This window comes from Phaenicophaeus curvirostris, chromosome 2 (assembly GCF_032191515.1).
Source record: "Phaenicophaeus curvirostris isolate KB17595 chromosome 2, BPBGC_Pcur_1.0, whole genome shotgun sequence".
In the NCBI taxonomy this organism is placed as follows: domain Eukaryota; kingdom Metazoa; phylum Chordata; class Aves; order Cuculiformes; family Cuculidae; genus Phaenicophaeus; species Phaenicophaeus curvirostris.
Window position 1 is genome coordinate 87299226 of NC_091393.1, and position 25415 is coordinate 87324640.

General features: G+C 36.8%; 1 protein-coding gene across 14 annotated transcripts in view; it reads left to right on the plus strand.

The window, feature by feature from the left end:
• The window catches only part of ESRRG (estrogen related receptor gamma), a 402243-nt gene that overhangs the window by 272737 nt on the left and 104091 nt on the right, over nucleotides 1-25415 (plus strand). For all 14 annotated transcript variants that reach the window (XM_069852777.1, XM_069852783.1, XM_069852780.1 and 11 more), the window contains 2 exons: nucleotides 1112-1527; nucleotides 12910-13026. In XM_069852777.1, coding sequence (XP_069708878.1) covers nucleotides 1112-1527; nucleotides 12910-13026 — 533 coding nt within the window. The remainder of the gene's footprint in view (nucleotides 1-1111; nucleotides 1528-12909; nucleotides 13027-25415) is intronic.

Here is a 25415-nt window from a genome sequence, read left to right on the forward strand (position 1 = left end):
TACTTTGGCAGCTTCTGAGAGTACTGTCAGGAAAATGCTGGGTAGGCCATTTGCTACAGTGGTCTCATAATCACACCTGTAGAAAATAAATGTATCTGATTTGGAGCATTCTGATCATTTTTGTGCCTTGTTCTCCTTAATGTGTTTAGAAATAATGTAAGACTTGAGAATGAAATAGACAAAAGACTTTTTTTCCCTGTTGAAAGTACTAATTTGTCAGATTGAATATTATATGGCTTTATTTCAGATGTTTAATTCTGAAATAAAGAGAACTGAGAAGACAGAATCTCACTTTCTCAAAGAGAAAACTTCCATCTAAAATTTCCTCCAATATACTTTTTTTAATCCAAGGATGGAACATGTAAAGTGTCAGATCCTATAAAGCTGCAGATATATGGGATAGTGGCATAGTTATTACTGGTTAGTCTGAGTATAATGGCTAGAAAGTAATTGCAGCCAGAGCTGATGAATCATTTCTCTTAGATTTTGTGAAAATGGAGTCCAGCCTCAATAATTATTGTTAGAGTTCCCAGTTGATGTGCTATTCTGTTACTGAACAGCTGTATCTATAATAAAGCAATATTAACAAACAAAAAAAAATACGACTGGGAGACTTGCTCTTCAGTTCTGGAATCAGATGATGGATACATGTTGTAGTCACATGTCTTGACAAATATTAAATAGAGCAGAATGTTTATCTTATGAAACTTTGAAATATTTGTTCCTGATAATAATAATAGAATTTACAGAAAGGAAGTACCAGTGGAAAAACAGAGACATTTAATAGCCTAGTCAACTAATAGGAATTTTTTAAATTTTTTGAGTTGCTGTATGACAAGTTCAGAATTTAGAGTTGATGCGAGGTTGACGCGTAGCCTAGAGGGCAGGTGGAGAGGACAACATATGGATTTGGTCTCTTTAAAGTTTTTGTTTACTGCCTGTCTGGAGCTTTGACAAAGCTCTGTCATGCCCTTTTGCTGATTACCTTCATGTAGAACAAGAGGTATTGACTAATGAATGAATGATGTGCAGTCCATAACCCTTCCAGAGCAGCCTTAAAGAGCACTGTCTTTAATACACAGATTCTTCTTTCTCTCTCTCCTCACTACAGGCTTCTCTGCAGAATGTCAAGCAAAGATCGACACATTGATTCTAGCTGTTCGTCGTATATCAAGACGGAACCGTCAAGCCCTGCCTCCCTGACGGACAGCATCAACCACCACAGCCCTGGTGGCTCCTCAGACGCCAGCGGGAGCTACAGTTCCACCATGAATGGACATCAGAACGGGCTGGACTCACCTCCCCTCTACCCTTCGGCTACAGGGCTTGGGGGCAATGGGCCAGTCAGGAAACGGTATGATGACTGCTCCAGTACCATCGCTGAAGATTCACAAACCAAGTGTGAATATATGCTGAACTCGATGCCCAAAAGACTGTGTTTGGTGTGTGGTGACATTGCATCAGGGTACCACTATGGTGTGGCTTCCTGCGAGGCCTGTAAGGCTTTCTTCAAGAGGACAATTCAAGGTTGGTTATTCTTTAAAATTATTTTTTTTTTTTTTAACTGAAAGTGAAATGGTACAATCCTTGACTAAGTCCTCATGGGATTTTAGACTGTACCTTTTCATTCATTGTAGTCTTTGGTCCTAGAGATGTTACTCATGAAAAGCCCCTTTGAGATTCTTTGAGAGTTCTATGTCATGTTAAGCCCACTGCCATGTGTATTTTGATTATAAAAAGTAGAAAAACACTGGAGCCATCTGATGCGTGTTCGTATTTATTTTCTGTTTGAATTTCTCATTAATTCCTAGAAATGATTGTTGCAAAGAAAACTGATTATTTTTTGAAAGTTGTCATGGATGTGTTTTGATGAATGCACCTTGTGGCTGGCCCACAGGGGTCATGCTTGGGTTTTGCTCCTAGTTACACTACCATACGTAAATTGTTACAGAAATCCAGTTTATTTTTGTTAAAGCATCAATGCATTTAAAATTGGAACAAAATGCTGTGGCATAGTGCATTGTGTACTTTCTTTCACGCATACAATATACATTGGTTCAACAAATATCTGTATCACCTCCAAAGGAGGCAGCTTTTGGTCTCTGCCTAGTACTTGGTACTAATCTGCTCTTGATATCTGTTACAGATGCACAACGTATTTTGGCATAAATTAGTATGAATGGGGTAATTTGCATGACCACTTGTTCTAGTTCAGAACCAGTGGACATAAAATAACATTCTACTTTGATTTAGATATCATCCTTTCAAGTAAAATTGAAGTTACTTTATTTAAAGAACATGAGGCCAAGCTTGGCCTGCACAGAAGTATAGTGTCATATTAAATAAAATTCAAACTTCAGAGACTAAAATTAGGTTGCTAAGTCCGAATTTAAGCTCCTTAATAAAACCTACTTGATTTTCATAGACTTTGAGCACCTATGATTCTCAGGAAAGACAATGCAATCTAGTGGTATACTTTTCTCTCATTAAGGTGAGTTGGGATAAGGAATGTAAAGTTAGTTTCAGTTTGTAATTCACATAACCCAATGTTTGAAACATTTGGTCAAGATTTATTAAATATAGTACTTCCATATAATAATAAGAAGGAAAAACAATGAATGTTGTTTTAATTTATATGTTGCTGAGGCAATGGTCATTTTATTCTCCTCTCGTCCATTTACTCCGTGGGTATTTGGACCTCCTATAAGCATGAAGTACCCATTTTATGATGGTCATATAGCCACCAGAAAGAAACATTAGGCTTCAGTTTTTCTAATGGAGCTGAGTGTTACAATGTTTGCTACCAGTAAGCATGCATACCTGTGAAGATTCCTAGTGGCCTGGGTTCGTATGTAAAATGAGTGCATGTACAGAAACAGTATGTTCATTTCAGGTCTTTGTTTTGATAAACAGACACACAAAATAGGTAGGTGATTTCACTTGACCTTCAAGAACATTTTCAGAAAAGTTCAAAAAATGTTTCCACTGAAGCAGTTTGTAAGTTCTGGTTGCTAAAATTGAAGCACTAACTTCAGCTAGCAACTCTTTTATTGTAAGTGATATTTAATTGCTATGTAATAGCTGTCCTACAGAACTGAATGGATGCACGATTATTTTAGTTGTATTTTGAGCATGAAAAATTGCCAGAGAAAAATTAACTGATTAAGGTGTTGACTTCTGGCAGTAATAGGTAGTCTTGCAATTTTATACTGCACCACAGACAGCAAATTTCTGGGCATGGAAGCACAAGACAGGGACGTCATTCTCCAGATTAGCAACCTGGACTTGGCCATGCAGCTCAAGTTAGAACTGGTAGCTGTGCCAAAAGTCTCGGTATGGTTAGAGCACTAGCTACATCAGCAGGTGACAGCGCTGTGAAGACAAAAAAAAAAAAGGCAGTAAGGCAAAACCAAGCATCGAATGGAAAAGCAATAATGAAGAAACTAAGAATAGTAAAGTATGTTACTATCATAATATAGTGGCAGCATCTTCAGTAATGGTAGGAGTTTTCAGATACCATAAAAAATAATGGAACCTACTTCTGTTGGTGAATCGAACCATGGATTGTGCTAAGTGTGAAGAAGTATATAAAAAAGTCCTCTTCATGTTTTGAATGGACAAATACTACCTTGAAGCTTGCACGAAGAATAATTCTCTCGAGTTTTTTTTTTTTCCCCTAAATGATATAATTTAGTCCAGATGTTCCTAGAAGTTGTTCTTCCATATACCATTTAAATCCCTGGTTTGTATCACATTCTTTATCTCATTCATTTTAAAATTAGTTGATTAATGCATAACTGCAAAGAAGAAAACAAGAAAACAGAAAAAAACAGGAAATATATAAATACAGAATAGTAAACCTGAAGTGTCAAATAGTGTAACTGTGCATATGTAAGGATAACATTTCTTGGCTCAGAGTTGCTTATTTTAAAAGCTAATAATTTAATTGTGATAAGTACTTAATTATATTTTCAGTGAAAAAATGTTTGACTTCCTAAGCCTTTCTTGTTTCTCATTCATCAGTTACTAAATTAGTTCAGACTTGTAGAACCTAAATGCTACTCCTGTTGAAGTCATGAGCAAAACTACCCTGACTTCAGTGAGAAGAAGACTGAGCTGATAAAAGTCAGATTTTGAAGCACATCTTGTGTTCATGTCAGGCTTTATGTCCTTTCCACTAAGTCAATGGGAGTCTTTCCATTCTTTCCATTTCAAAGGAGTCTTTTGAAATCTCAGAAGGTGAAGGCCACAGCCGGCTGTTCAGAGAGCTAGCACAGTATCTGTACACCACCAGCATCTTATATAAGACAGAAGGGAAGTGCATCACAGGATACCTAGTAGCCCCTTATATGAGGTGAATTCACTCAAATGTAGAGTATGCACCTTTTTTTAGGGGAATGGAGATTATCATTCCATTTTCAGATTACTACAATTTAGTCTTAAAACTCTCTGTTCCTGGCTGATGGATTTCTGCTCCTCTTCTTTCTGCCTCTTGCAATCCTTTCTAATTTTCTTAAAAGTAAAGAAATTAAATGAACCCTGTCTTGAATCAGAAGGACGGGTAATTTTGTGGGTTTTTAATTTTTATTTTTAATGTAACACAGAAATAATATTTCTGGCTGTGGTAAAAAATGCATGGGTTATCCTAAAAATCAATAATAGAAGCAAGATGTTACCTGGCTACAAAAACTCAAACCCACAAAAAAACCACCAGGTCTATAAAATCAGTGTCGTCTTAAGTTGTGTAGTAGAATCTAATGACATTCTGCCCCCTTTTGTGACATATAAGGGTTGGGAGAACTGGATGTTCTGTCTGCTCAGCCTAGTTCTCAGCTCAGCTGCAGCTCTCAGTTTGCTTCTGGGATAATTTACATGATGGCTGGTTGCAGATGTCGCACAGACACACACACACAGCCAAATCTCCCCAAAATTGGCTTAACATCAGGGATAGCAGAAAATAGCAACTTCTATAAATAGTTACAGGTCCATTGATTTTTAGGGTCTCTCCACAGTTTTTGCTGTGCACTGTATTCTCATGAAACTCCAAGCTTTCATTAAAAGAGAGAGAGAAAAAAACCCAATTTTCAGTTGTCAGCTGGGTGCAGTCTTGTGTTCAGTACAGAGGTCTTGTACTTACTAGATATTTTGTAGTGAATATTTAGTGTAAATACATTTTTCGTAATTTTTATTTGCTCAGTTATCATAAAGACTAGTAAGTACACACTTTGCATTAATAATATGTAATTATTCTGTGCCCATAGCTTAAGCATTTCTCTGCAAGTAGATTGATGTGGTATTCTTGCTTTCAGCAGAAGGTTGACAGGACTTGGAGATTCAGAGACAGTTTACTATTTTGTTTTATTAACATTCATCTCTGTAAAATAATGGTCTGCACATAGACAACTTTCTTCCTCCTTCCAAATCTTCGGGACTGTCATATTTGGGCTCTCTAAAGCAGCATGAAAAGGCAGTGTTGAAAAGCCTAGGTACTCATATGTTGCCTTCCTGTTAAGGCATGTTGTAAAAGCATCAGAACTTACTTATTGTTTCCTTGGGCAGTGCTAGAATTTTACCTTCACTGTCTCCTTTAAGAGCTTTATCCCGGGGAGTTGTTGCTTGTCCGTGTCTCCTAACACAAACAAGAAATATTCCATCCTGGGAATACTTTTATCTTTTTGGTCATTACGGGAATTGGACCAAGTCTGCTGTCTCATTTTATATAATAACCTAAGAGCTTTCAGCTCTACTGTTTTACAGCAGCACAGTTGCTGTGGTCTTCAGAGCCTACACAAAATAGGAGCTAGATTAAACAGCTTTGGACTTTGTTCATCTATTTTGGTTATTTAAAGTTTATTTTAATCTCTTTAGCGGTAAGATTTTTCAACCCTTTTTAGAGGGTTTTACCTATTACTGAGCCAACTTGGTCTGTAAATGTGCAAACATTTTACCGTAAAAAATATATATATTTTTAATCAAGGAAGTTAGAACTAGCTATGTAAGTTCAGATAAAGCGACATTTAAAATGGCAACAGAAAGTTTGATTCGAAGTTGCACATGACTGAAGTGGCTTCCAAAGGTTAATTTGTATCTCTCAAAGCTGACTCCTATAATACTGCACATCTTTTTGTTGGAGATAATGAAAGCAAATTAAATAAGATTTGATGACTTTTCAATATCTTTACTGGTAGCTAAGATTATAGTTTTTTTTATAGAAAGGTAGGATGGAGGCTTGCATCTTGGTGCAGTAGTCTGTGGACCTTGGCTCTGGTGCAAAGATGGCAACCCTCCAGTGAACCTAATGCTAAATGTCATCTGAATCCATCATTACCTGATTAAATCATTCACCTTCTTTATGTAAGTGGAAGTCTGTGCATCAGCATTTCTTTCAAAGAATATTTTAAGCAAGCAATGATAGATATCTTCCCTTTTCCCTGATTTCTCTGTGCCTATGGACCAACTGAACTAGTAAGCAAGTATTTTTTAGTTCTTTTAATCCTGTCATAATTTCATTGTGTAACTATGACAGCCTAACAAGATGGGACAATAAAATGTAAACATGCTGAAATCTGAGAATGAGGGGGAAGTTTAAAAGGATACAAGATGGTTCTATCTGCTTTATTATCTCTGCTTTTCTTACAGCATTGTAAATTATATGCTGCATTTAGATTATTAAGGAATAAGAATGAGCATCCTGATGTGTGTGTGGCTATTTCAAGCCCATCAGAAATACTAAGAAAGTGATGTGGTTTACAAATCGTATTGGTACAGTGTGTGTATCGATGCCATTATAATGAGTATGATAGCATTGATCCAACTGGATCTCTACTTGTTATAAGCATCTCTGGAAGCTTCCACCTCACTTACAAAGCCCTGTCCAGTCTGAATCTGGAGACATGTGAAGTCTCAGCTAGCAGGTGACTTTTTAAATGTTTCTGTAACTTTTTAATGACTTGTTTTTACTGCTATGAAAGTAATTTTTTGTTGCAGCTTTATAGATTGAGGTGTTCTGTGTGCCCATAAACAAACAATGACAGTTTTCAATGCTGCCTTTGTAGGATGTATCAAAATCAAGCTAGATAAAATACCAGTACGGACAAAATGTAGATGTTAGGTCTTTGATTTGGGCAACCCTTAAGTGGCTTCTAGGCAACAGGCATCTGCTCTGTTTGTGTCTTTAAAGCATCGATTCTCTCTTGAGATGACCTAAATAGTCTTCAACAGAAATGAAGAGCAAGAAGTTGATTTCAGTGGGAATCAACGGTAGTTGGGCCCTTACAAGTGTCATTCAACACCCCCTTAAATACAGCTCATAATGAAAATTACTGTGACTTTAATGATACTGGAAATCCATCTACCTAAATTTAGAGGCTAATGTGAAAATGCCATGCAGTCGTACCAACCAACATAACTTTACATTTCTGTTCTAAATCTCCATTCACATTGCTTTCTGGGAATAAAAGAAAAAGAAATAAAAAATCAATTATAGAATTTTGAAGTATATCATAGCTCAGTAACATAGTACACTGGCTCATTTTGAGCAATTGAACATAGTGATTTCATTTTAAATATACCTCTAAGCTGACTGAGTCCATCTGTCAAGTGCCACCTTACACTGTGAAGTTATTTAAAAGCTAGCTGCTTCTCCTGTTTTTTTTATTGTAACAGGAAGACAACACAGGCAACAGATGTAATCACATCATGTACTTCATACATGGTACTGTCATCTTAAAAGAATACCTTGGATGTTTAGGAACCAGATTTTGAAATGTTCTGTAACTCTGTGCAATATTGTTTCTGAAATAAAAAATTGTGAATACAGTCAACTTTAGGCTTAATCAGCTCCAGATGACATATAGCAGGAATCATAGGTTTATAGTTCAGAGCTATCTACAGTATCAGGTGAATCTGTCTAAGGATTTGTCAGGCAAAACTGGATTCAGTTAGGTTCAAATCCATCGTCATTGCAACCTAACCCCATTTCTGAAGACTGATCGATAAGAGTACTTTTACTTTTGAAAATATCTGCTCCTACTTAAATTCAATTGAATTCTGACTGCAAAGTAGGAAGCAGTCTGAAAGAACTGTAACTTTAACCTCAGAGAAAATATTTTTGCTTTCTTCAGTTCAGCTTTGCTAAGACCTGTAAACATCAAATGGATTTTTAAGTCCATCTGGGACTTTATCCTTCTTGTCCTGAGTTAGCCTGTTACTCTTTATTTCCAACAGCGCCAACTTCTCCTCAGTTTCTCGGGAGCTATTCTTTTCTGTTCTGGTCAGATTACATATCAAGGTGTGACCTAACATACCACGATTCATTCTCTGTGTTGGCTTCAATTCTTCTGCGTCTTTCTGAGGCTTCTCTTTTATTAATTCCCAGAAGACTATGACTGTAATCCTGGCTACCTTTCATGCATGCCAGTCCATAGACAAGCAGATGTATTCCTTTGGGCCTTGTCAGTCAGGAAAACAGAGCATGAAGGTGGTACCTGGGGTAAACCTTACTACAGAAACACTTGAATCCAGTGATGCAGTAGCCTTTATTAAGGGTACTGAGAGCACTTGTACTTGAAAACAAGTTTTTGAAAAAAGATAATAGTTTACAGAAGCTCAAAGAGAAAGCTTGGGAGAAAAATGGGGCATTATTTGATATAAATAAAAAAATGCTGAAATAGTTTCATGAGCCGATTATGACATAAAATCATTACATTGAAGGAATAATTAATTGCCCTCTGTTGCTTTGCTTATTTTTTGTCTTTTTTCTTTGCTTTATCCCCACACAGTAAAAGTCTCCTCCTGCTTTTGTAAGTGATAACTTTAGCATTCCTCCTGCTTTAAGTGTCTCGTGACTACTCTTTCCAAAAACATTTTCACCCCATATCTCAGTCTTCCTTATGTCTTTTACTTGTCCAAAGATTTTCTGAGCGTATTCCAATAACTCATTAAACTCCTTTTACATCTTCAGTTTTATAATATCACCTGCTATCTCAAGATGAAATGGGATCGTATTTTTAGTGAGTCAGTTGCTCTTGATAGGCACAGTGCATTACAGTATTTTCTCATTTTTTGGCTGAGATAATAAAATTTAACAAATTAGTAGAAAAAAAGAACTGTTTTAAAATATTCCTCACTGCATGAGGGGAGAAAAGGAAGTCAGGCTGGCAGAAATCCCATTGTATTATAGCACAGAGCAATGTGTTTGGGGAGTGAAGATTTGACATATATTTTTATTTTCAAACGTCATACTAATTTACAATACTCAGCCCTTTAACTGCCAAACTGTAAAAGTCCATTATACTACTGAAAGGAATATACAAATTATCCCCTGGCACTTCAGGCAGGAGTTTTACATATATGCTGTTATTCTATCAGCCAGCTAGCTGCACGATTCTATTAAGGAGTAAGTGAGAAAATTATATTGCCTGTAAACTAATTGTACAAAAGACTCTGAAATAAGTAATCAGAGCCCAGTCCTTTCTGAAAACCAGCCAGGAAATATTATAAATTGCTCGATCATTGCTGTCAGCTCAGTTTAAAGACTTGGAGCTGCCATGTTGATTTTGTTCATCATATAACACAGCTACCTCTCCCAACAGCTGACAGGACTGGGCAAACTCAACCTAAACTCTTAGTAGCTGCTCAGTTTCAGCCTCTAGCATCATGCGGTAGACAATTGAATGGTAGAGCTCCTTTCTGAATCTTCCTATTGAAGATTCATAAAATGCAGGTCTGAGCATCTTGAATGGTTGTAGTGTACCTATGAAATTGTACACATTCCCAAACGTGTCTCAAAATAATTTGATTCCATGATTTTAGTGTATACCAGTAAATAAGATATTATTAGAGCTCTAATGACCTGAAATGTGCAATAAACTTAGGTTTTTACCAAAAATATATAAACTAATACTTTAAATGCCAGGTAAAACACATTTTGAGTACGATGTATATTTAGGTATGTATCCATTGCAAAATTCAGTCAGTTGTTTGGTTGTTCTTTTTTTTATGAAAAATTCACTGACAAACATTGAGTATATCCATGGAAATATTTGATAAAATACTGCATTTGTATGTGAAGTGGTGACAAAATGTTAGTTTCCTTAACTCTTAATATGGCCTAGCTATATTCTAAAATGCTGAAACACTTTAGGGGAACCAGCTGTGGCTGTTGGCAAGATGTGGATTTTTGCTGCAGCAATAAATCCAGCTACTGTAACTCTACTGAGTTCATTGGAGGAACTCTTTCCTACGTCTCCCAAATTTATTTTCTAACGTCTAAAATTAAGATTGAACATCTGCTGTGACGTATAATTCATTAAAGTAAAGCAGCCTAAACTGGTAGCAGAGGATTCTCCCTCTAAGCTCAAGTACTGAAATCTAAGTGACTAGAGTAACAGCTCCTTTTAGAGTCCCCTGAGTGGCAAGAATTTGCAAGGAAAATAAGTTATGTTATCTGTGTGTAATATGCTGCACTAAGACCCTTGCCATGTTTCGCAGAATTTTGCACAAAAGTAAAATGTCAGCATATTGATTAAAAGTATCTAAGTAGGGAAATAAGCCATCTTGCTTATTTTTCTGGGTTTGGATACTACTTTTTGGTGTTAACATCTGTACCTTTATCATTTGTGCCTTTACACAAGGGTTCTGGCTATAGTGGGAGCACTTTGATTGCCTCGGTGCAGAGCTTTGTTACTTGAAGTTCTGTATTGTAATATCAATCTTGTTTTTGATCAAGATTGTTTCTGACCTTGTGCAAAGACTGCTTTTATCCTGTGCAAAGCATTTCTGATTCACTGTTTCTTTTTTTTTTAAGTAGGGATGGTAATACATTTATTACTATAATATGTTGAAATTAATTAGATACAATTTGTGAAAGGCTTTGAAGGTCTACCTGTGTGATGGTTGTACCTCACTAAGAATGCTTCTTTAGAGTGTGAGAGGATAACGTGAATCTTTTCTTAAGCTTGCCCTTACCATCCTTTCCTTCCAGAAGTGTTATTCCCTGACTTCGCTAGTGTGTATCAGAAAGAAGTTTTGTAAGAACTGTTGTGCTGAAATTCCCCCACTGTATCCTACAGCTTATTAAATAGCTTTCTTCTCAGGACTTAAGGAAGGGGAAGAGGACTAAACTGAAGTTTGATTTTTGTCAACAAGAACCATTAGTGTTCAGTCATACTGAGGATCTGTTTTACTCATCAGCATTGCTAAGTCAGTCGTGCAGCAACGTTTGGGAGGAAGAAAGCCCCCAAAGGCCTGAAAAGATTGTGCAAAGTACACTGGTAGTATTGGCAGAACATACATTGCACCATGCAGACCTCCTTTATCATAAATAGTTAACCAATTTTCAATAGCTGTAAGTGGTTTAAGTATTGCTTCCTGTTGAATTAGCAGTTGCTCAGCATTTGAGTCTTTGTGCAATCCTGCAATCCACTAATGTGATATTTAATGAGGAGACATCAGTCTGGAGAAAGGTAGTCAATATAAATCAGTGTTTACAAAGTGTGATTAACTCTGAAATATTTCATCAATGCTGTGGTCCCAGGCAGACTCTATGCTAATTATTAGAACCTGTGCATGTTTCAGGGGACTTTGACGGACCCAGAGTGCAGCAAACATGGAGCAGCAAAATTGCAATTATGCTCGGACTGTCTCTGATGACAATTTATGCATTTGGTGTGATGACCTCTTGCTTCCCAAGAGGGCAATAAACAGAATGCATTTTCATTAAGATACTAATGCACTTAATCACAGGGGGAAAGGGTTAGAAAATAAAGAAATACCTCTAAAGCAAGATGTGACAGGCTGATGGGGAAGATAGTTTATTTAAAAGTCAGTTTCCTGGCAAAATTTCTGACTGCTGCAAAGTCTGTCATACTGAATCTAGTCGTGGGCAGTAGGATGCATGGCTGGGCAGATTAATAAACTGATCTAAGCTGTTTAATCAAAAGTGCAGTGGTACTAAGGTAGAAGATGAGATGTTCTCGCACTTGAACTTGGATACTCAAAGTTGTGAAGAAAATTACTCATATGTATTTTACACATTAATTTTCAGGATTTTTTTTGTTATTTTTGAGGGTAAATAATATGTACTAAGCAGTAACAAAAAAGACACCTTGAAACAGTGCTTTGCCCAAGAGTGGCTTACATTTAAGGATTTAGCTTATTCTAGTCCTTAAGGAGAGTTGGGAGGGGCAAAGGTGATCGTGACTCCCGGTTTTTGTTGTTCTGACAACTTGGTAGGAATGCTCCTCTTCCTGATGCCTCTCAGTACAAGAACTCTGTCTAAGTTGTAGAGGGAACGGGAGATGGTCCTGGCTGAGAGATCTGACTCAGCAGCTGTAGGTTGTGCTAGATGTGGTCATAGCAATGCTGGTGAGCCCTGCCTGATATGCTGTGCATGCTGTTGGGGAAGAAGGGTGGAACTCTGTAGTACCTGTTAGAGTTGATTTTGCAGTAAAGCTCAACAGTCTTCTTTTCGTGTTCTAGACTAAGAAAGACTGATAAAATTGATGGAGGAAAAAGGAAACGAAGAGTGCTCAGGCTAGAAGCCTAAGTGTGTGTATTGGTACAGACATTAAATGACGGAATTTCCTTCTCCTATCAGCAGGAATAACCCATGTAAAAGATTTTACTAGCAACTTTGTATGGAGCCAGACACATACTCACATTAATTGTGATTTTGTATTTTTTTTATGCAGCTGTCTAGATTTAAAAAAAAAAAGAAAAAAAAGCTTGTCTTTTAATTCAGCTTTTCATTTTTACTTGAAAGGTGTTTCCTTTCTATAGCACTGTTTACTATTGATAATCTAGTCCAAAATCAAACACGACAGCAATTGTATGAGTACTTCATATACCCATTGTCTTAGTTAGTCAGGGATTCTGAATACCTCTCTTTTCCTGTCCTCTGTTTTACAGGTAACATAGAATACAGCTGCCCAGCAACAAATGAATGTGAAATCACAAAGCGTAGACGCAAGTCGTGCCAAGCTTGCCGCTTCATGAAGTGTCTAAAAGTTGGCATGCTGAAAGAAGGTAAGTCGGTATACATCTCTCTGCAAATGCATGCAACAATTGTAGGGCAGTCGGGAAAGAAAAGAGATCGGTGAGTGTTGTAATCAGTTATTGTAAAGGCAATTTTCATGTTGTCTTGCTCTTGCTGAGAGTCTGTTTCTAAGAGATGGAATTGTGTATCTACATGAAGTTGTTCTTCTCTAGAATTTTTCTGTCTGTATATAGTACAGCAAAATGTACTCTGGCACTCAGTCTCCTTCAGTGGATAACTAATATAATAATCATCAGAACATATCTTCTCATTTTCCTTGACACTTTGATATCATGAGTTCTCAAAGATTTCTTTCTGGCAGAAACACACACTGTACCTTCTTTCCCCTGTTTGTACTCAGTCTTCATTTCATCAGGACAAGCAAAAGGTTTACTTCTCACTTAAATGAGTATGTCTCCTGAAGCTCCTCTAGTTACACTGGAGCAAATAATGGCTTACAGAAGAGGAGAATCCACCCCACCCTTTTTTTTTTTTTTTTAAGTCTGTGAGAGCCACCTACCCCTCACTGTAAGTATATGTTGAGTGTTTTAATTCATCAGTTACATTTTCAAGATATTTAATAACAGGTAAATATTAGAAAATGTTTCCAAGAAACAGTGCTGTCCCATCTGGAACCTTATTCATCTAAGTTACAGAAAGTGGCAATTCTTTAAATCTTGGTAGCCTGCTATGCACTTCTATTGCTGTTAATGTATATGGAAAAATATACTTGTATATGCATGTATTGTACACATAATTATTGTAGTGCCTTTTTACACTGAGAAAGAGTAACAGAAGCTGTCTGGGACTTCTGAGCTAGATAACTTTTTAAAATAAAATCAATTGTAATGTTTTCTGAATATTGTCTCCAGTGGAGACTACTTTGTGTTAAACAACCACTTTAAAAAAAGTCCCATGGAATTTTGCTTTGTCAGTGCTCAAAAAGTTGGCTTTAATAATGGCTGACTTTTTGCAAATCATTTGATGGCAATTTAAAACAGGTTTAAGTACATGATTATCAGGGTAAAATCCAAGAGCAACATAGACCAGTGGAGAGATGATGGACAAATTAGGCCTATCGCGCACCTACAGACATATTCTTATTGGATTATACTTACTAAGAATAAACCTTGTTCTGTGCAACTGCTTTGGCAGATGCTATGATCCTGTGAGCCAAATCCTGCTGTCCTTAGTCTTACTTGAGCAAAACTCCTGTCAGATTCAATGGGGATTTTGCTTCAGTAAGAATGGCGGGATTTGACCCTCTCTTCCAGTGGCAGTGGGAGGGTTCTTTACTTGCCAAAATCCTCATATAACTGACCATTGGAAACAGCTACTTAAAAGTTAAATTGTGATGCTTAGATAAACTATAGAAAGAAAGGAATGTCTGAGTGTGGTGCCTTTTGAAAGGGACTGTGCTCTTACCTTTTTTTTCAGTAAGTTAAGACCCGGTATCACTTGTAAACTAATATACATTGAGCAACTTCTTTGGAAACAAAACAGTGTTACCAAGAGTATGTACAGTTCAATTGCTTTAGACATTTTCTTTTAAACTTTGAGGGAACCATTGCACAACCATTAACATGTATATTCAGAAATCATGTCTCTGTGCAGCTTCAGGGACTGCATGAGGAAATGAGTGACTCTTCTACAAATGAGTAATTAACTCAGTTACAAAAGTTGTGCACAGAGTTACTATGTTTGTGCATATGATTTTTGGTAACTAAGATAAATTAGTTAGACAATTCAGATGCACATTATGAATTAGATTTCTTTGTATGAATGATCATTGTCCATGGGTGCAAATCAATCCCACAAGTTTCCTTAATCAGAATTAACCTACCTAAAAAGTACATATCTTTTTCTGGAGGTTCTACAATGACAAAATAAGCAATTCCTTTGAAAAGAAAGTTCATTTGTTAGGCCCACTCCTGGGCACATCATAGTTCTTCCACTCTTATTGTGCAATTTTTTTCTTTCCAATCACATTAAGATTTCTACTAATTTTTTATTATTAAGTCTTTTCATCTAGGGGAAAGTTAGCTTTTCAGGTATTCCTTATCTGCCACCCAACAGGATAACCCGAAAGGGTGTTCTGTTTTCTTTCCTACTTTATTGGCCACTTTTAGTTTCGAAACCATATTGATTCATTGTACGTTTTTAGGACTGTACTTGGAATAGAGATTTTTTTTTTCTTTTGTTCTTGTTAGAGGGTAGTTTTGGAGACGGGTAGTGGTGTTTTTACCTATGGGAAGGTCTGGAGATGATGTTTGGCTTTGACCACATCCTTTTTGCTTGGAATGAAGAAAGATATACTTATTCCTTTCATGTGTAGGGTGGGTGTAAATTTATTGAATAGCATGGGCTTACTCTGAGCTGAAATAATTCCTACTGTATCTTAAATGTTTCTTTATGTACAGACAAGGATTTCAAGCCCATGCAGCATGTCAGAGATCATGCTGCAGTAAATCTATTCAAATGTAAACCTGTTCAATTCAATTACCAGTTTATAATAAAATTTGCTGCTGCAGCCTCCACGTTTGTCACAGCAGTCTCTACATGCTGATGGCACAGCATGCCTGGAAATTGACAGCCTAAATCTATTTACAAAAAAATTTAGTTGCAGGCCTGAAATAAAATCAAGTTTAAGCAGCTTTGAGGGGAGCATCACATTCCTTACAAGAACTTCTGCACATCTGCCAGTGTGCATCTTCTCCAGAAATCTTCTCCAGTTAGTGGGGAAGGTTTTTTTCTAGAAATTTTCCTTAATAAATAGTTTTTAAATTTAATCCAAAGTGAAACAATTATCAGACATTGTGCTTACCTTCATGTTTGGAAGGACTTTATTACATTATGATTTTGTGAATTGCCATATAAAAGTCATGATAGGAATCTCAGTGCCTGGGTAAAGATCCCAAGTTTTATTTTATCTGTTAGAGCAAGGTCCGAAATGCACTTATAGCAAATACATAGAGTGGCTTCTCTTATGACAGCTGCAAGTTAAATCATTTATTATGGGAAGGTACTGGTGCTTTTCATCAAGCATTTGGTGTTTTTGTGAGAGAGTTAGCATTAGGATTTTGGGGCGAAGTGTTGGAATCTGAGAGGGCATTTGATTTATGGTCGCATGTAATAGAGCAAGAATTGAGAAATTTCTGTATACGTTCTTAAGAATGTCAGTGGGGCACAGCCAGCAACACCTAGATCAAGATTCTTAGCAATTTATAAGTCATAGGCCAGAAGCTAGAGAAGGAATGGTAAAGCAATGTCATACTGGGCCGAGCTGGAGTAGGGTTGGAGTCGTGGATCTGAATCTGCATCTCCTATTAAGCAGCACAAGACATTTACTACAGACTGATCCAGAGGAATGCTTCATTTTGTTTTAGCCCATGGGCTGTTATTTGAAAACATAAGTCTAGCTGTATGGATGTTTTTTGAATGTGTGGTATGCGTCATACTGAAGCATTCAGCAGATGCTGATGAACTCTTAAGGACATAATGAACATAAGGGTGTCATATTTTCATTTACCTTCTTAGGTAATGGTAATTAACAGCACAGCAGAATGCATTTAAAGAGGAAATTTTATGTTTTATTTTTTATTTGTGTATCAGTATTATGAAAAATTAGGTTTTCAAGGAACGTAGTTGGTTCTTCTCCTGAATTACAGTTTCTTCGACTCTGCTTGTGTTTTGGTCGATTCTTGCAGATTCACAAAAGCATATGAAACAACATAAAGATTCTTCTCTAATCTATGGAGATCCTTTTCAAATGTTTCCTTAGTGACTTCTTTAAATAATATTGCAATTGATAAAAGAGGGCGGGAGGGGAGATGACATGACAGCAATCTGCCCATTTTAAATGAACACTTCTGTGACATTTTCTGTTCTGTTGGCTTACAGTCAGTCTTTTAAGTTTGGCCTTTCAAACAGTTCAAAAGCCAATGGTTAGTTTGCTTAAACTGGTAGAATTCAATCCGTTAATGTGCAAGACTGGGTGTGTTAACTGTTTTTCTTCTTAATACGGTTAGTTGGAGTGCAAAAAAAGGGTTGACTTGTTTTCTTTTCAAAGAAGGAAAATTGGATGTAAAACTGCATAAGTTGATATGGGAAAACATGGGTAGATATCTGACTTAGTTTTACTCTATTGCTAGTCAATCTGAATTCTACTTTGTCTTCCATTAGTACTGTACACTTTTTAATACTATCTATGGGACTGCTTACTAGGACGTCTCTGTGATAGAAAATAATTATTCTGAATTTATTGTACCACAGATCTTGCTTTGAAAAGCTACCCGTGTGAAATAATTCCACTGGAGTAATTATTCCAAAATAAAATTACTTTTTGCTTCAGATAACTATTTTTTCAAGATGTTATTCCATATGTTTCAATTTTCTCCATGGAAGCAAAGCCATAGCCTCAGTTTTATCTGTCCCTGTATTGTGGCAAGTTTAAAAATTACAGTTCATAGTGGAACCTGTTGGCAGTGACACAGGTTTCAGACCATCTGTAATATTAGGTACTGTCTTGGCTCTCGTAGTTCTGAACAGTGTTAGCTCATACTTGTTACAGGACTGTTGACACATAAACTTCTCCTATATATTTCTCATCCCTGATAGCTGGATGTTTGTAGATTTTTTTTGTGTGTTGATTGTAGTGCTTGTTATTTCAGAAAGTGTAGTTCGTAAGTGGGTGATATATAAGGAAAAAGATTTAAGTTTATTTGAAAAGTAAATTATACCAAAATGAAATGGCAGAAACTTTTTAAGTCGCTTCACATAAGTATTTTTGTGTATTCCTTATGAATGTATGGTCTTTAAAAATTTATCATCAGTCACTTTGTACCCAGTTAGAATAGACAGAGTGACAGAACTCCAGCTTAATTAGTCCAGCTATTTAAAATCAGAGGCCATATCCTCACCTAGTGTTACTGGAAGCTGGTGGAGTTGTGTTAGATTGCTGTTCATTTGGCATATTTAGTAATCTGTTCTATGGGGAAACTGGCAATATACCCTATTATATCTGTGAATCCTTACTGTGGCTAATATGTTTGCTGTTATCCAGGCTCTAAAAATTAATAGAAACTCTTCAGGCGTATCATCTGGCAATACTAACTTCAGTGTAAACCCTTCCCATCACAGTAGTACAATCAGTATGTTGTACTTGCACTCCTCACTGAGTAGCCTTTAACACTTATTCATTAAGATTTTTTTTGTTGTCATTAAAAGGTTTCATACAGTCCCTCAAAGTGACTGCAGCATCCCTAGGGCAGTGTTGAGGCAGCAGTCAGAAACTGCTGCGTGTTTAAAGAATTCTGTTTTAAGTTTTCTCCTTCAGCGCTGATATGAATAAAAACAATTACTTGACAGTTTTTAAAATGCTTGAGTGTTTTAGGTGGATACAGTACTGTAATGAACCAGAAGATTATTACATATTAGCGAAAGGCTTTCTTAACATGCTAAAATTGAGATTCTCTAGAAGTATTTTTGCTTTGCAAAATTTAGATTTCATTAATTTAAATATAAGAATACATTTTTCAGAGGTGTTTGTGTATTTTAAAGAATAAATTACTGAGTTTATTGTGCAAAGATTACTGTATGAACATCTTTGGCTTGTGTTAAGCAGCAGATCGGATTAAATTATCGTATTGATCCTTTCTGGTTTTGACAGTCTATGAAAATGAATCTGATACAGCAAGGAGAATAGGCAGCTCGAGTTTACTCTTACGTAGAGACATGCATGATATGCAAAGGAGCAGATTAATAGATTCTCTCTCAAAATAATTAATAAAACTAAGCAATCCACTTTATAACTAAAAACCTGATGTCATCTATGTTTTGAACCTAGCGAAAAAGCCTGCTTAATAATCTCCTTTGAAAAGACCTGTACATGAGACATTGCCAAGGTAAGTTTCTCTAGCAAGTCTAATGCCATTAGTCTGTCAAGAAGAAAGCAGAAATTACTGTGGAGGAAGTTTCTGCTGCCTTTGGAAATCAGAACAAAGGGAAGGAGAAACCATTAATGGTATTCAAAGATAGTACTTCTCTACAGGATGACAGTAATAGAGTGGCGTTGACCTCAGTGCTATTTCTTATGCTTTCTATCGTAATATTACACTTAAGGAACTCCGTCATTAATGCAGGATGTTAAACAAAGCTCCTGTGTTACAACATCAATAGATAGCACAGTGTGTCTTCTGTTGAAGTCTCTTCTTAATATCAACCCTTTTCTATGTCACAATGTATTATGAGGGAGTTTGGTTTCTGTTGTAGATATTTCTTGGAAATGTTTCTTTTCCTCTTCTATTCCCTTTGTTTCCCCTTTCCCCCTTTCTTCCTCCCAGTTCACCCTTTTCTCTGCCACCTTCCTCTTTTCCCTCCCACTCCCTTCCCCATTTCTTCCCACCTTCTCCCCCTCCTCCCTTCAATTTCTCCCTTACCCTCCCTTTTTTTTATTTTCTTCTCCTCTTTTCCTTCCCCCTTGCTGTCCTTTTCATTCTTTCATTCAAACTGTGCTTGGTTTAATATGTACCGGGACCTGTTAAATCTCTTTGGAAACAATAGAAACTAATCTCTAAGTGTTGTTGGTGTTCATAAGTAGGCCTCTTTCCTCCTAACCAAAATGTGGCCTGAAAGCCCAGTTCACACATTAGAACTGACAGCCCAATTTGTCTGCCCTAAAACACTGCTCATGACTATCCACACTCTGTAACTGATGAGGAGGGACAAACTATTCAGCTGCAGGTTAGTGTTTATAGTGAGCTCAAGCAACTAGCATTTCTATTCATCCATTAAAAAATACTCAAGACGAAGGAAATATTGGAGATGTGGCTATTCTTTCTGGGTTTAGAAATCACACAAAAGTACCTACAGCTAAGACTGGCTATCGAAGTTCTCACACCACTTGTGTTGCAGTGCTAGTCTGGTTTATTTTCTGTTTATTCTCTGAATGTTTTTGGCCCCCATAAACTCATTGGAAATGAAACAGAGAATTCCCAGCAATTCGTTGGACTCAGTCTTTAAGCTAGATTTCTCTCTTTCTAGGTACAGTTTTGTTTTACAGTTGTCCCCTTATATGAATATTCCACTTTAATAAAAGAGGCAATATGAAGTGAATGCAGAGGAAGCAGTATAGTTTATACATGTGTTTGAGAACTATTTAACATTTCTTGTCTTTCCACGGAGTTTTGAATATACTTTTTGTGATGTTAGAATCTGGAGATCTGGGCTTAAAACTGTTTGCTCTTGCACTCATCTGCAGCCTCCTTGAGATTAGGTGTTAGGCTTGTTTCGGTTCCCACAGTGGTCCCTAGTGAGAATCCCAGTGACTGTAGTTGTTTGCAGGGTCAGGCAGACATCAATGAAGAATGCCTTTGGCCTATAATTACTTTGTAGTTTTGTTATTCAAAATCATGAGTTTGAAAGATTTTGAATGGGATTAAAATATACAGTGTATTTTTGGTGCACATACCTTTTCTATTACTTCCTCAGAATTAGGAGGAGTAAGTTCTTCAGTTTCACAAGTTTACATAAATTGGAATACCCTTAAAAATTAATCCCTTTAAGATAATGAAATATTAATACAGTCTGAGGTTGTTAGCTGAACATCTTAATTTGTCCTATTCCTTTGAACAAGGAAGCAGTATTTTTCTAATTCTTTAGAAGTTATTTGTTTTTTAGAAGAAGTTATTCAGTGGATTTAGCCACTGTGAACATCTGCTTATACACTGAAAGTACAATGACAGCAATATAAGTGATAAGGGAAGGTAGAAACAAATCTGAAGGATGTTAGACTGTGTATGATATGGCATCTTTTCCCATGAGCTCCTAGACAAATAGCTGCTTTTCATTCTTGGTCTCTGCCACCCATAAACACATACATCAACATGGCACTCTTATACATGGGTCCTGCCCTAAATTAAATGGGGATCATTTTGTAAAGAGTGTCATTAATGTTACTTGTATTCTTCACTTTTCTGTTTCTGCTGTGCAGATATTTACACATCCCCTGCTTAAGGAGAATAGTTTATCATCTCAGGTAGAGGGTGCATTTAGCAAGGATATCTCTGAAATGCCACTTTGGAGCCAACTCCTTTTTCTATTTTACTTAGCCCTTACTTGGGCAACACTTGGATCTCTTCAATAAAACTTGCACATGTAAAATCTTAATAGACACTACAGGATGCATGGTGGGATTATTTGGGGTGAAGTGCTGAAAAGATGTAGGTGCTGCTGAATTGTCAGAGCTACAGGTACTCTTTTGCTGCTTGGGATAGATTGGCACCAAGAAGCATGGAGATTGGTTAACTCTCTTGGTGTCAAAGCAAGGAGAATGTTGAGAAGCACCAAAATTACGATCTGCAATTGTTACCTCTGACATCCAGTTTTATCCCTTGAATATTGCACACATCTAAATCAACATGGTTTATTGGGATGTTAATGTAGTTAAGTCAGTCTTCCCTCTGGTCAGTTATTGTTTGTTTTTAAGCTGATGGTGTTTTTATCAGTGGTGAGTCTTTGTTACTTCTACTCACAGAGTTGCTCTGTGAGGCTGGAATGTTATTTCATTTGCAGTTTGTAATGTGGCTTTTGTAGATGAAAGTCAACAACCTGAAATCTGAAAAAAATGTCATCTTCAGCAGTGAATTGACGTTATGTGGAATTTCACCATGCCTGCTAGCTATTCTAGTGTTAGAGCTCATCTAACCAGCCTTTTGTTTTTTCTTTATTCTTCTTTTCCTTTCTTTTAAGTTTCTTTGGGTGTTTATATGATAGAAAAGGGAAATAATGGGAAGAGTCTCTTTCCCTCATAAGATTGACTTAATATAGCTATTAATCTTTATAAATGAAAAACATAGCTTTATTTTAAGCCTCAGTAGTCTTATATTAGATTAATGATTCTGGAGAAAGTCAAACACAGGCTATGTTAAATATATTCACTTACTGAATGATATCAATATTTTCCTGTTTGCTCTTTATTGTTCTGACAAAGTTAATACGTGTATCTCTCTTTCTCTTCTTAAGCATCTGGTTTTAGTTCTCAGGATCATCAGATACAAGATCAGATGTCAATTTGATTCACAGTTTTAGTTCAGCAGGTCCAAAATCAACACTCTGTGCAACTTGCTTGCATAGGACCTTATTGCAGTCCATATTTAAACAGTTAATTATTAAAATAGTTAAAATGCTTTCTAAAAGAAAGTCTACGTGATTCTTTTCTATAATGAGCTTAACTCCAGTCTGTGCCCTCAGTGGCAGAGTTGCTGGTGTGCTGGAAATGTTTTGCAGGAAAGCTGCTTGACTAACAAGAGAGAGTGTTGGTAAGATGGTGCATGCTGAACACCTGCAGACCTTAGAAATCAACAAATAATGCAACACCATAATCCTTGTCTTTTGTCTCCTCCTTTACTTTCCTTTATCTAGCCAAGAGGTAGTCCATACAGTAGTGCTGTTCCTGTAATTTTTAGTCAGCCATATCAAAATTATTTATTATATCACCATTGCCCTTTGTCTTTTTCTAATATTCCTTTTCAGTCCCTTGGGTGGGCGACTGAAGAAAGTGTTTCCATGTGGGCCACGTCTTTCGTTGTGGTCTGAATTAATCAACAGATTGGTCTTATATCATTTGTTAAACTGTTGTACAGCCGCATGTTTTTTTTTCGTGACAGCCTGCCAAGTTGGAGTTACAATGGCATCCAGTGTCTACATTTCCTAAGTTCTATCTCATTTTTGTATTTACTCTACTTCAATGAAAGCCTAAGAAATGAGCATTTTAGATTTCAATGTGTGGCCAGTCCCAGATGTTACCCACTGAAGCATGAGGAGAGGAACAGGTTTTCCATAAGTCACCAGAACTACTACATTTCTGCATATAGTTTGTGGAATCAGTTAAGATGAGATAGCTTAAGAGATAGCATAAATACAGTTTGGATCCAGATTGAGAGTACCTGCCCATGATTATTGAACGATAGGAGAGGTCTTGCTCTGAAGTAATTTTTAAGTTCACAAGCCACTTGCTGGTTTCCCTGTCAAACTTGAAATGAAAGCTCTTGAATTTCCAGTTTTGAGACTGATTAGACTGATAAATATTGAAATAGGAAAATGAATGTTTACCTTAAGAAGTAGAAAGCTGTTTTAAAATACTAGTTTTAATGTATTGCTTTTGTGAGTTCTTACTCAAAGATGTACTAGAGAAGTTTGCTAATTTATACCTCAGGTGAAGGATCAGGCTGAGGGAAGCTACAAGTGTAATAATCTTATTATAAAGGGACTGAATAGGCTCCTCCTTTTCAATAGCTCTGAAGGGTATTACCCCAAAATACAAATCTCTGACTGTATTCCAGACAGAAAGAGAAATTGGAACACCTTTGAGTCTGGTGTGTACAGGTGTAGTCTTTGCTGGTGCTTTTCATCTGACAGAGTGCACCACATACCCCATTGCTTGGTCTTGTGTGAGATGCAGAGAAATGCAGTAATCAGAACAAAGCCACAGACTAGCTAAGGTGACTTAAGATTCTTCTATTCATTTCATCTTCTCTTATTTTCATGATTTTCTCTTCCCTCTTCATACCACAATTGTATAAGAATGCTGATGAGAAAATAGTTGTTGCAAGCACATATCCTTTCCTCCAGGTAGTCTTTTTCTGGCCAGATGGGAGAGAGAATCATTAATTCCCTGAGGTTCTCGTTACCTGACCTGCACTATTTTGTGAGTACTAGTCAGGCTGAATGTCTGTATTTCCTTGTAGGCATCATGGTATTGCTGGAGATATCCATACTGGGAAGATACTTCAGTTCATCTTTAATTAAAATACTTGTTATGAAGTATTCTTAAACATGACTGCTTAATGAAGTTAGAAAAAGCATTTAGATGCAGAATGTGAAGGCTTCAAGTGTTGGAGTTCCTCTCTAGGGAGATGCATGCAATCAGAAAGCATTCTGAATGCTAGCAATCCATCTGATTTTGCTCCTATTTGTTTTCTCTAATTTCCTGCCTTTTTTAATGCTGGTTAGCTGAAATAAGTCCTCTTTCCCTTGTCTCCAAGTTCCTTCCCCCTTTACGGAATAGCCTATGACACGTGCCTGTAAAGTGGCTTCTTGGGAATTTGCAAGTCTTTGAATGTGTTATCTGATTAAAGGGATGTATGTGTCTTTAATTCTCATCTGCAGTTCCACCTTTGACCCCATCTGTTAAAGTGGAAAGGAGTTGAGAGTCAGCAAAGTCCCAGATTCAACCCAGATAACCTGCAGTGGGCACATTTGAATGCTTTAACTCTTTGCTTGCCTCTGAAAACTACATGCTTAAATAACTGACAGGTTTCATTTGAAAATGTTGCAGGTCTGATATGAGGCAGGTGAGTTTATTTTGCTGATATGCTTAATGTAGGATAATATAGTTCTGGCTTCACCTTATATTAAAGAACAAATGAACGTATAGCTGTGTGACACAAATGGGTATACTATATTGTATGTGTGATTTTTTTTTTTTTTTTGTAATAAACCAGTCTCTGGCTTACAGAACAGTAGGGAAAGTGCAAACCCTCAGATATATTATGCACTTCTTTTTTGAATGGGAAGGTGAATTATGCAGTTGGAAATGGTGTTGCAATTTGGTATGGGGTTTTTAGATACCCCTGAATAACACGTAAGAATTCATTCTCTTTGAAGATTAAAAAAGTAGATGACAGAAGTGTAATTTTCATTATATTTTGCTAATATGCATTTTCTGCAGAACAATGTGATTGTGACACTTCCTGTGCTTTACAGATAAATGAGTGACTAGAACGCACCAGTACGTTTGGATCTGTGGATGTTTTCACTTTTCCTCCAGTCATTTTCTTTCCTAGCTTTCAAACACTACTAAAACACTGAAAGGATTTTCAGTATCCCAGATCTGTCCATGTTCTCTGAAAGCTAGAGCCAAATTCTTCCCCCACTTACATCTGTTCTACTCTGGTGGTTTCACTTATGCTGCATGGCTATAACAATGCCGAATTTGTCCTAATCTGCCCTTTTTTTTCGATGGAGAACACTCACACACAATGGGAACAGAAATACAGTAAGCTGAACTGCAAAAAAGTGTGTGTATACACAAATAGAGAGAGATAAATAGCAGACAGATATGTTTGATAGTATATCTACTGTACATAATATTGTAAATGGTATCTTGCTGTGTTGGAATCTAGGCAATATGAGTTCAGTACTAAAGTGTTAAGTTGCACCTGAACTAGCTGGAGCCTGCCAGCCTCTGCAAGCCCACTGAGAGCATCTGTCTCGCCACCACCTTGCTCACGCTGTGTCCTCTGCAGGCTCTCCGATTCTTCCGACTATGAGCATAAATCATCCACCTGTCAGGAGCTCTAGCTGCCTGGATTATGCAATG